This window comes from Protopterus annectens, chromosome 1.part0 (assembly GCF_019279795.1).
Source record: "Protopterus annectens isolate FY-2018-M chromosome 1.part0, PAN1.0, whole genome shotgun sequence".
Classification (NCBI taxonomy): Eukaryota; Metazoa; Chordata; order Ceratodontiformes; family Protopteridae; genus Protopterus; species Protopterus annectens.
In genome coordinates, this window is record NC_056725.1 from 1689093435 (window position 1) to 1689106709 (window position 13275).

Genomic DNA, 13275 nt, shown 5'->3' on the forward strand with positions numbered 1-13275 from the left:
ATGTCAGTCCTGGAGCAACAGCAACCGACGCAGAAATACTAAGCCTCTGGTATTCGGGCCGACTGAGGGCTACCCCTGGCAGGATAACCCAAGTGTGATGACTGCAACAGTGAATACACTCGAACATCTACATTTATGGTAAGTGTACACAACTGTACTTTCTTACCATTCTTGCCTTGACTCAAACAAAACTATGACCATATTTTCATTTTTTCCATACTCTTATGAGGTCTTTTATCTCTAGGTCCCTGAAAGACTAACCTGTTTCGCAAAATATTAATAAGATAATGTAGCCCTTCTTCACTACATTACAAATCCAGCAGTTTTTAACTATGATTGCTTGTATACTGGAGAAACACATTTAACTTAGACTCTGAGGGGTGAAATCTGTTGTTTTTGTTTTATAGAGTTAAGCAATAAAAGTAAATTCTGAATTAATGTCTAATGCATGACATCGTCCTGCCAGTGTGCATTGAAAAGGTGTAACCCCCAAGTAATTTATTTCTTCTTATTTGTCATGTAGACTGATTTAAAGCCAGTAGAACCGAGCTATTCAAGGAACAAGGATCAGTACCTGAGACCAAGTGAACAGTTCAAGGTTGGTATTATTTACATTTAACTTTATTAATTAGAAATAGAGCAAAATTTGAAAAAGTCACTGTATTGACATATGCAGTTAATGCAGAATTTTTTGTGTTGGCAAAATGAATTCCTGAAAAGTCATGTCTGTTAGACTATTGTGGATTGTTTTTCACATGCAATATGCCACACACAAAATTCTTATGGACCATATTCCTGCTAATGGATAGTTAGAAAATGTGCATTATTTCCAAGTGAGCCACCCATCGGGTTTAGGCACCCAGTCAGTGATAAATGTCCTTGTGCTACATTTGGTTGGATACACTTGGTATAAGTGACATTCAGCTGCAGAGAAATTTAGCTGTTGTGAATTTCCTGTGGGAAAATACAAGAATATGGTGCCATACCCACAATGTCAAAAAACAAATGCACGGGGGAAAACAATGTCCATGGCCCCCAAGACTACATGAGACAGCAGGAAATGCAGCAGGCTGGCCATCGGGCATGTCAGTAGCAGTAGAAATGCAGTGCACAATGGGCAGTGCCTTTATAATTGGTGAGTGTGGACTACTACCCTCTCACACTGTCTAGTGAACATTACCTGAAATACATACTGGAGCATAATTGTGACTACAGTATCATGCAAGATTTCCTCCATGCTGTAGCACACTTCTACATGTTGTAGTTACTTAATCCTGCACTGTACCCTGAGCACAACACTCATTACATTTTCTTCCCCTGTGCACTTGGTTATTAAAGCTGTGGGCTTGGCAATGTGTGCTTCTTTTCGCCCACAGGGAATTCACAACAGCCACATTTCTCTGCTGCTGAATCACACTTCAACCATGTGTCCACAACCAAATGTACGACAGGGAAATGTCTTGCTGCCTAGGCATCTGAACCCTGTTTCATATACCAGGGGTTATATAACTTATCTGATCACTGTAACTGAATACATGCTAACACAGATGGGTCCCTATCAGATTACCAAAGTTTCAAAACTTCGAACATCATACGACCGAGACCATATGACTGAAGTTTTGAAACTTCAAAACTAAATTAAAAACATTTTTTTTTTACATTTGTCCCCCTGCACCTCCCACACCCCCTGCTAATTTAAATATACCAACTCCGAGATTGCACTACAGTGATCAAAACAGTACATTTCCAGTTCCATGCTGTACTGCAATCTCCATTCAAAACATTCAAAGTTTCAAAACTTTGATCATATGATCTCAGATGTATGATGTTCGAAGTTTTGAAACTTTGGTAATCCGATAGGGACCCACACAGATATATATTTTATAGCTTTTGAAAAGATGATACCATATGTAGGTGCATAATATAGCTTTAAATATGTGATATCATATATGGGTGCATAACTTTAATGCTAGTCAGTTAGTTACAATAATTATCACGTGATGCTGTGCAAGCTTGCTTTTAGAAATATCGGTTGGAATATAGACCTCATGGAGAGCAAATCATAATCACTGTGCTTTGTATGTTATTTATTAAGCCTCTTTACATGACATTAAGGCCAGGTATTTAGGAAGGCATGTTTGATGCAAATATTTTCTTGCTATCGACTGGACTTCTAATACTTTGCTTATAAGCAGTACTAGCGTGACTGGATGTAAATGACTTGAGTTTCAGTGCAGTATAAATATGTCATTTTGATAGTATTATTACAGATTTAAGATATTATGAGACTTCAGAGGTTAAAGGCACATAACATGTAACACAAGAACCATTTTAGGCCACAACCTGTTTCAATTAGTGGTATTCTTTCTGCTATAAATGAAAATAATAATACAGCAGGGAAGAGGCACAAAGACTACAGAGTAGTACCTGAACAGTGCAACATGAATCAACATGACAATTTTATTTATGATTGTATTATTGTAAAGCAATATACCTGTCATGCCAAACAGAATGACATTGCCAAGGTGACTGTACTACTTGCTGTGGAGCTATTCTGTCACACATTTCATAGCCTTTGCTATTGTCATTCTCTTACTGACAGATAATTTATTCATTTGCATACCTTTTTACTAAACCTATTTGTTGTTTTCATGCCTGCACACAAACCAACTCAAAAAGAATACCTCTGACAACTGTTAGTAATAATGAATTCATTTGTGTTTGAAGGTCAAGCTATGCAGACTGAAGGTTGTTAGACAGTGATCTCAGTACCCATGAGGTCACTACTCAGTCTCAAGGTCATATATGTTCATGAAACCAGTGTAGCCTGGCCCTCACAGCTAACTTTTTCTGTCTGTCTGAACTTACTGTAGACTGAGTGTAGCATTCTGTAGGTCAGAATTCCATGCACAATTTTCCTGTGGCAAGTTAATATCACAATGCAAATTACTTACCAGCATTTCTGCAAGGGACCATATACCAGCCTGGATGGCCAGACCCTAACACACATAATCTCTAAATATCCACAAGAATCAACAACCAGGTGGCAAAGTGACTTGAAGGAAGCTTTATTATTACATCAGTTGAGTGCTTTCATATGTATGTAGACTTCTTCAGAACCATAAAATTATTAAAACCAAACGTTCAGGTTTATAAAAGCTTACCATAACACACCCTGTTATAGAAGACCAATCAATAAAAATGTTGCAGAGCCCACCATAAAGATTAAAGGTACAGGCACAATAACAAAGTTATAAAATAAGAAACATTCCATCAAAATCAATATCTGTGCAAAAAATGTTATGTATTACAACATCACCTAAAACTTAAGTTGTAATTTAGAAGCTCTAATCTTTAGTTCACTGGTAATGAGAATAACCTCATTCAGACTTGGCGAATTGGATGCATCAAGCAGCAGCTGCCATATCATTTCTCTGTGCAGCAACCACTTCTGCCAATCGTCTCCATACCTGTTAGAATGAATCTTTTCCAAAATAAAAAAGCTGGTGAGCTTTCATAAACCTGAATGCGTGGTTTTAACAATTTTATGATTCTGAAGAAGTCTATGTCTTAATGTAGTCGGAAGCGCTCAACCAATGTTATAATAAAGTTTCCTTTGAGTCACTTTGCACCTGGTCGTTAATTTGGGCTCAGGCGCCTAAGCAGCGAGACATTTCCCTGTGGTACATTTGGTTGGGGACACATGGCTGAAGTGTCATTCATCTGCAAAGAAATGTGTCTGTTTTGAATTCTCTGTAGGCAAAGAGAAGCACACATTGCCATGCCCACAGCTTTAATAACCAAGTGATGGAGGCAGAAGAAGTAATGAGTGTTGTGCTCAGTGTACAGTACATGATTATATAACTACAACATGTAGAAGTGTGCTACAGCATGGAGGACATCTTGCATGCTACTGTAATCACATTTATGCTCCAGTAAGTATTTTAGGTAATGCTCACTAGAAAGTGTGAAGGGGTAGTGGTTCACACACACACCAAATTTCTCTGCAGCTGAATGTCACTTAAACCATATGTATCCAGCCAAATGTACCACAGGGAAATTTCTCGCTGCCTAGATGTATGCACCCATGAAATAACTGAAGATACTTTTTCATAAAAGTAGGTCAGTTTTTATTTGCACTAATCCTACTTCCCAGGACACACACTAGTAGGCATACATTAACACAGCCCAGATTTTAAATGTTTCATAGGAACATACATTTCAGTACTTAGAACTTCACCATCAGGAACAAATTAAAGTCTGTCTCATAGTCCAGTACAAAGAGTTAAACTCCCACAAGGCACCATCTTAGTAATTATCTGACCTTGTTCTCGTAAACCCTCAGGCTTCCATCAAGCAATCCACAGGCTTTCCTAGTCACAACAATTTCACATGAAGTCTGTCATCTAGGCTGACAAGCGGCAAACAGCTTTTCTGTCTAGCTTTTCTGTTTATATGAAGGGGAATGGCATCTTCTACCCAGGCAGATTTGGATCCTTCTCCTCCCAGACTGCCCAAAGACTACAGTTCCGCATATCGCACAGAGGTCACTGGGGCACTTTACCATATAGTTCCCACTCTCACTCTCAGACATGTGGGGATAAGCACCATTGGTCAGCCAGAGCCCACCTCACGGGGCTCAAGACCTCAATAGCAGGAGATAACCCTTTTTTTCCACACTGTGTTTCTGTTGTGACAGTTCCTGGCTAAGTGTCCAGTCTGGGAACATGCATAGTACCTTGGACTATTTATGCTATACCCAGTCCACTGCATTATGGATTCTTCTGCTGAGTATATCAGCTTGGTCTTTAGCTTTTATTGGTAGAATCAGAACATGTATTTTGGTTTCATTTCTATCATTAATTCTGTCTTTTATAAAATAACATGAATCGAGTAACAGACCTTGACTATTTGCAGCATAAAAACTCTTTCATTTTATTCTATCATCATCTGCTGTGGTGGAGCCCATAGTATACTGTTGCTGTGTGATTTCTTGCTTTGTGTCAAAAGCATCTACAATGTCAACTCACATGTTGTCATAGGGTTATCATATAGCTGATTGCATTTTTACTGAGACGCTATTTTATGCAGACGTGCTAATTCTTTTCATCTGTTTTGTACAAAGGGATTAGTTTGGAGTGTATTATCAGGATTCCTTTGCTTGGCATTTCTTTAGGTTTTACGACATATTCTGACTCTCTTACTGAGTTCTCTTTTTTATCAGACACAATTGGTTGAGACTTTATGAGTGGACTGTGTTTAAGTTTGTCTAATGTATTATGCAAACTTTAGACTTGTCTCTACAGTTTGGTTTCTATAACTGTTCTACGATCACACCAGGCTTGCTAACCTGGCCTTTAGGAGAATTCTGTTTAGCTGTTTCTGTGGCTCTGCTACTGACTATATTGGTCATCTCTGTCAGCTTCAGAAGGTTAATATCTCATTCTTTTTGAAGGAATTATTTTCCTTTTGCAGGTTTGCAACAACAGCATGATCATATTGTATTGCCTTACCTTAAGAATCAGTCATTAAAAGGCTTGCTTTAATTTACCGTTTGCTTTAAAATGTATTTTCAGCCTTCAGATCTTTATACTCAGCACTTAGCTTAAAAGTAGCATCATATAGTTCATTCATTTTGTGATGCAGCTTTCCTTTTCTTAGTATAGTATATTAAAAAGGTTTTCATGTTTATTTTTGGGTTTTTTTTGCCTTTTTATTCCAGTTCTTGGATGATTGAGCATACCTAACCTAATGTTATTGCATCTCCATATTTTTTGCATATAGTCGTTTTGAGTTCCACTCGGATCAAAGTCATCAGTTTACTTTCATTTATACTTTCAGATTTTTTTTATTTATTTATTTATTTTATTTTACATTTGTTTACCTGGAAAGCCCGATTGGGATAAGACCCATTTTCAGCGGAGTAAAGCTCCACATACAGAGATTATACAAAACTTATACAAGAAATTATACAAAAAAATATACAAGACTTACGATACACCAGAAATTACATGCTATGTTATTATAGCTGACTTCTTCTTCTTCTTCTTCTGACTTTTTCCCGGTTAGGGGTCGCCACAGCGGAACTCCGGTCTGCTAATGATTGGCAGTAGATTTTTACAATGCCGAGTTGCCAGCCCGACACCCAACCTTCAACAAAGGCACGCGCATTCACACATGTCTTTTGAACGCCACTCGACCGCGGGGAGGACATACAGACTTCACACAGAAGGCGCTCCAGCCAAGAATCAAACGGGAGAACCACTTGCTGTGAGATGACAACGCTACCGCTGCACCACCGAGGCCATTTTATTATAGCTGACATTTGTATTATACAATCATCTGATATAATTTCTTATTGCAGTATAGAAATTGTAGTTTCTCAAAGTAAGCTGAGGAAGGGTTTGTAGGGGGACAGTGGATAGAAAAAGATGAGGTTAGAGATTATCTGGACATGAGAGAGAGAGCATAGATTATGAGGTGGTCAGGGAAGAAGAAAATGTATGACCAAACGCTATTAAAACTAGTTAGCCTGGAGTAGTACAGGGGACAAAGCCAGGTGTCATTATTATCATTTTTAAAACTCTTTTTGAATTGGTTTGTGTTGGTTCTGATGCTGTGAGGTAGTGAATTCCACTTTGTTGCTATATAATGAGAAAGTAGTGAGTCCCCTGCCATATTAGTGGATTTCGACATGTGTAGTAGAGATTTATTAGTTGAGCAAAGACTTCGATTTGTTGGATAGGGCTGGAGAATATTTAGAAGGACAGGGTTTTTTCATGTTGATATACCAGTTTGTGTGCAAAGGATAATTGGTTATAGGATAGAAGTTGTGGGAGTTCTAACCAGGAGAGTTTCTTTAAGGTGGGTATGATGTGGGCAGTCAGTTGCAAATTTAGCTATTTTATTGAAGCATGTTTCAAGTTTAATTAAATCTGTCTTTTTAAGGCTGGTGAGAATTGGGAAAGCATACAAAAGTGTTGATAGAAGATAGGATGTTCTTCATGTTTCACAGTTGCAGTCATCACATTTGGTTTATCCCTGCCAGGGTAGCCCTCGGGCGGCCCGAATACCAGAGACTTAGTATTTCTGCATCAGTTGCTGTCATTTGAGGACTGACGTCAGGTCGTCAGGAGTATAAAGTAAGGCAGCTGACGCCATTACATCAGTCTTTCTTGCCGTGGAGCCTGAAGCAGAAGCAGTTCACAAGAGTGGCGGTCGGCCACTATGTGAGTTTTCATCTACCGAATTGAAGTTGAAGTCTTCTAAAGCTAAGTACCCCATTGGGGATCCTTTTTTCTTCCACTAACTGATGTCAGAAAAAGTTAATAATTGTCTCACCTGTGGAAAGCAAATACTGCACAGAGACCTTCAGTCTTACTGCATCACATGTCTAGGCTCAGACCATGATGTCCCCCATTGTCACTTCTGTGCTTTGTTCAACACCAGAACTATCCATTGTCAGGCCCTTATTGTAGCCAGATATTTTCGTTTTCAGTCCTCAAATTCTGATAATGCTTCGGTAAGCCATCTGACAGCAGATCTTCCAAAAAAACATAAATATAAAGACAGAGACAGACCACACAGGTCCAAGCCTACCAACGACGCTTCCGTTAAGCTAGTCATCAGTCCTCCGGTACTCAGTGAGGTGCTTTCACAGCCCCTGATGCCCGCTTCGGTTGATTCACAGGCTGCTACTGAGACCCTATCAGAGTCCGGTATGCCGCAAAACTCTTCTTCGACTAAGGATCTTGCTGTTGTCTCTAACTCGGATGGGTCCGGAGCCGGTGAGCAGGCACCGGCTTCCAAGGAAGTCCTTCACACCAAATCTTGACACAAACTGGCATCTTTTTTCGCAACTACCATGCTTTCAAAAACAACAGAGTTTCTTAGGCCCAGGGTTCGAACCACACCCAAAAAAACGACAACCCACTATCAGGCGCCTGCTTCCTTGCCTCAGTCTCAAATGCTTAATATGGAGGAAGACCTTATCATGCTTATCAGGGGAAGCCAACCTACCCCCTCCAAAAGGAAAATAGATTTGTCCCCTGTAGTTTTGTCTAAACAACAGTCAGATGACTCTGATGCATCCGAATATGAAGACATGCAACCCCTTTCCACTTATAAGGATTCTGATGCAGAGGACTCCATTCCTTCAGCCTCTCCTCCAGAGGGTTTTTCCTTTGGGGAAATCCTGCATACTTTAAGGGAGCATTTCCAATGGGAGAGTCAGGACTACCCTCAGTCCAAAAAGAGACTCAGGGAATTTCTAGATCTTCCACAGCACAGACCCTTGGCCAGCCCTCCAGTCCTGGATGTTGTAGAGGATGTTTTCCTCGAATTCAGCTTGACTCCTGACACCCTACCTCCTGCTCCCAGAAAACCAGATAGGTACTATAGAGTATCTGACTCACACAAATATCTTTTTAAAAATCCAACACCTGACCCTGAGGTCATTTTTCAAGGGCCAAAAGGGATTAAAGCAACCTCTGCTAAGAATCCCACCCCCTAAGACAGGGATTCCCGAGCTTTGGACAGATAGAGTAAAAAAGTATACACCTCAGCTACTCTTGCTATCAGGGCCCTAAATTGTCAGTTCCATATGCTGAAATTTCAGCAACATATGTTGGAACTCCTTAAACAAAAAATGTCTTCCTTTCCTGCTTGGGCAGATTCAAAAGAATTACAAGACTTAATGCATTCTGCAAGTCAAGTAACTAAACACACTTTGCACTGTGGTTTTGATGCCCTAGAAGCTTCTTGCAGGGCAGCAGTCACTGGATCTGTCAATAGGAGACATGCATGGCTTAAGGAACAACCCCTGCCAGACCATTTCAAATCCAAATTGTTAGATGCCCCCTTACACAAAGATAATTTATTTGGCACCAAGGCAGAAGAGGTCTTAAAAAAGATGGAAGAAAAAGCAAAATCTATGCAAACAGTTAAGGATTTCTTACAGGTCCAGCCCCCTAGGTTCAGCAGGCATTGACCTTCCACGCACTGGTCCTTTCCTGCTCCGAGTAAATCGGCCCAGCCTAGGCCCATGGAAATAGACCCCCCAGACAGCAGCCCCAGGGAATGTAGAGATCTATGCAGTGGACTACCTCCACTTCCAAGCCAGGGAGTTTTAAGCCACCCCCTTATGATAAGAACTCACAATGACTCATCTCCTCTACCACCCCCACCCACCTTCACTTACCCCTAGGAGGAAAACTCTCCTTTCACTCAAGCACCTGGGCCACAATTACCAAGGACCAATGGGTTCTGAACATTGTGTCTCAGGGATACAAATTTTCCTTCCACACCTTCCCAACCCCAACAGGGTTCACAGATCTACCACCAGATCAGTAGGCAGAGGCTCAAAAGAAAATCCTTTCCCTGTTCTCTATGAGGGGAGTAGAGCACATTCCTGCAGAACACATAGGCCAAGGCTTCTACTCCAGACTTTTTCTGGTGCGCAATAAAGAGGGCACCTGCTGCCCCATCCTCAATCTATCCATTCTAATCACCTTCCTGGTGATCCCAAACTTCAAAATGCTCACCCTCCAGCAGCTGCTAGCCATGCTTTCCAAGGATGCTTGGCTGGCCACCCTAGATCTAAAAGAGGCCTACCTCCACATTCCTATCAGGGAATCATGCAGGAAATATCAAAGAGGGCACCTGGCACCCCATCCTCAATCTATCCATTCTAAACACCTTCCTGGTCACCCCAAAACTCAAAATACTCACCCTCCAGCAGCTGCTACCCATGCTTTCCAAGGATGCTTGGCTGGCCACCCTAGATCTAAAAGAGGCCTACCTCCACATTCCTGTCAAAGAATCATGCAGAAAGTATCTCCGCTTCAGGGCAGGATCTCAACACTTTCAGTTCTCTGTGCTTCCCTTTGGCTTATCTACTGCTCCCAGAGTTTTCACAAAATGTCTGGCTCTAGCCATTGCCTTTTTCAGGCAAGATATATTCAAATTTACCCATACTTAGATGACTGCCTTATTCAGGCAGACAGGCAGGAAAAACTGCTCAAGCACCTGGCCTTTGTAAAGACCCTGCTAACCTCCCTGGGGTACATAATCATTGAAAAGAAATCCAAACAGGTGCCCACCCAAAAGATAATCTTCCTGGGAGCAAGTCTGGACACAGCATCCCAGATGGCATACCTTACACCAGAGAAACAAATTTTCCTGACAGCCTACTTCTCTCAACTAGCCACCAGGCCCCAGCTATCTGCAAGGAAGATCCTGCAAGATTTGGGGTTCATGGCATCATGCATTCTACTCATTCCATATGCCAGACTGCATATGAGGAAAATTCAATGGTACCTAAAGAGCCTTTGGTGTCAACACTCTGAAGACCTGAAAACTCTTCTACCTATAATTCCTTTGCCTCAGAAAGGATTTTCTTTGGTGGGCAACAGCATGCTCCCACAACAAGGGACCCCCCCCCACCACCCAGACCCTCACCACAGATGCATCAGACTATGCTTGGGGTGCACACCTGGGCGGCAGGAGCATACAGGGCCATTGGAGCCCACAGCAAAACCCTCTGCACATCAGTCAAAAAGAGATGATGGCTGTGCAGCACACATTGATAGCTTTCAAACCCCTTCTCTCACCAGGGGTTCTCCTGATCAAAACAGACAACTCCACTGTGATGTGGTACATCAACAAGCAGGGAGAGACTCACTCCTACCCTGTATGCAGGCTGGCCATGACCCTTTGGCTCACAGCTTCTTTCATGCATCTACATCTATTAGTACAATACCTAGTAGGCTCTCTCAACTCTCTGGAAGACCAATTAAGCAGAAATCTTCTGGACCCACATGAGTGGCAACTCAACAGAAGTACCTTCACTGTAATAACTCAGAAATGGAGCACCCCAAAGGTCGACCTCTTTGCCTCCCACACCAACAATCAGCTCAGCAAATTTTGCACCAGGGAGCATCATTGCCAGGCTTGGAAGGTGGATGCCCTGTCCTTCCCCTGAGTCAATCTATCGGTCTCTGCCTTTCCTCCCCTACCTCTCATCCCCAGGGTACTGCTCAAAATAAGGGAGGAAAAAACAAGGACCATTCTCATAGCTCCAGACTGGCCCCAACAACATTGGTACCCCTTGCTGCGCAGCCTGTCCCCGCTGCCTCCTTGGCATCTTCCTCAGATTCCAAACCTCCTGACCCATAGGGAAGGGGAATTCATGCATCCCCAATTGCAGACACTCAGTTTGGCAGCTTGGCTTATTCCCTAACCCCTAACCAATCTGCCATCCTCAGTAAACAGGTTCTGGATGTTATCCAGGAGGGCAGACGCCCTAGCACCTGAAAGTCTTATGCAGATAAATGGAAAAGCTTATGCACCTGGATCCAGGCTAAGGGGGCCAATATGACATAGCCCTCCATCCCTCTCATCCTGGATTACTTAGCTGACCTACTACACAGTGGCCTCTTTTTCTCCTCTATAAAAATTCATGCCTCTGCTATTTCTGCTCATTTTCCCACTGAGGAGCCCCTTTTCTCACACCTTTTGATCAAACAGTTTCTTACAGGGGCTAGCAACTTGAGGTCCCCCCCGTAGGGCACCAACACCAGCTTGGGACCTTAACTTTGTCTTGGAAAAGTTCACCCTGCCCCCTTTTGAACCAGGTTCTTCTGCAGAGCTAATATTTCTCTCCTGGAAGATAGCATTCCTTCTGGCCATCACTTCAGCCAGAAGAGTCTCTGAGCCGCAAGTACTCATGGCTGTGAAACCTTCATCATCTTCCATGCAGACAGGTTATCCCGCAGAACTAACCCATCCTTCATGCCCAAGGTGGCTCTCAACCAATCCATTTATTTGCCCACCTTCTTTCCTAATCCCCAGAACAAGGGGGAAATGATTCTTCACTCTCTTGATGTGCACAGACAGCTCAGATTCTATCTGGACAGGACTAAATCCTTCAGAAAGTCTGATCAATTGCTGGTTAGCTTTGCTACAGGGGCAGAAGGCAAAGCCATCTCCAAGCAAACCATGTCCAAATGGATAGCACACTGCATCCATTTCTGCTACAAACAACATGGAAAGCCTCCCCCAAGGGGGTCAGGATGCACTCCACCAGAGCAGCCTCCACCTCTGCAGCTTTCCTCAGAGGAGTCCCCACCAGGGACATCCTGGAGGCTGTCACCTGGACATCTGTTCACACTTTTACCAAGCATTATCACCTGCCTCTCTTCTCCAAATCCAGGGCAGGGTGTGCCTCTGCAGTCTTGCAGGGCATCCTAGCCAGCCCATAGTTTCCTTGACTGCCTCCACCCATTTCCTCAGCTTTGGGAATCTACCCAAATGTGATGACTGCAAAACAGTGAAACACGAAGAACATAGTACAGTTGTGTACACTTACCATAACTGTAGATGTTTGAGTGTATTCACTGGTGCAGTCCTGGTTTCCCTCCCTCCAGCCCCCTTATTCTCTTTCTCCTTTTATTTCCATTCTTCCTTGTTGTTCTCCTTTCCTTACAAGGGGCATGTTGGTATTTATTTGCCACTGGTGGGGTTCTTCCACCAGAACCTGTTTTCCTACTTTAGAGGCTCCTGACAGGTTAGGGCAAGAAAAACTGATGTAATGGCATCAGCTGCCTTACTTTATACTCCTGATGACCTGACATCAGTCCTCAAGCGACAGCAACTGACTCAGAAATACTAAGTCTCTGGTATTTGAGCCGGCTGAGGGCTACCCTGGCAGGGATAACCCAAATGTGATGACTGCAACAGTTAATACACTCGAACATCTACATTTATGGTAAGTGTACACAACTGTACTTTCTAGCAATGGCAACCCTAAAGGTGTTAGTTAGATACTTTTTATTTCTCTAAAGAGTACCCACCCATTTTTTTTGTGAACTTTCTTAATTGTTTGTGCTATATGTAGGTCAAATCTTAGGTTCTTACCTATTATTACACCTAGTAGTTTTATTTGTGAATCGGCATTAATTTTAGTATTATTCCTAGCTGTAATGTAGAAGGTGCTGGGGGAGAGGATCTTGTGGGTTGGAAGATCATGAGTTTTGTTTTATTGGGGTTGAGTATGAGCTAATGGTTAGAGAGCCATAGCTCTGTATCTGAGAATGATTTTTGGGTTATATCATGGAGGTATTGCAGGTTATTAACGACACATATAAGTGTTGTGTCATCTGCATATTGGATAGTTGAAGTGGGTTAGCATTATGGAGGTTGTTTGTAAAAATAGTGAAGAGTAGCAGCCCATGAACTGAGCCTTGAGGTACTCCTAGTGTGACGGGAAGAGGGGGG

The 13275-nt window shown here is 42.3% G+C and overlaps 1 protein-coding gene across 2 annotated transcripts in view; it reads left to right on the top strand.

The window, feature by feature from the left end:
- Window positions 1–13275, top strand: part of LOC122799515 (TRIO and F-actin binding protein) — a 3126988-nt gene that overhangs the window by 1464683 nt on the left and 1649030 nt on the right. For both annotated transcript variants that reach the window (XM_044068636.1, XM_044068645.1), the window contains exon 22: window positions 524–598. In XM_044068636.1, the coding sequence (XP_043924571.1) occupies window positions 524–598 (75 nt within the window). The remainder of the gene's footprint in view (window positions 1–523; window positions 599–13275) is intronic.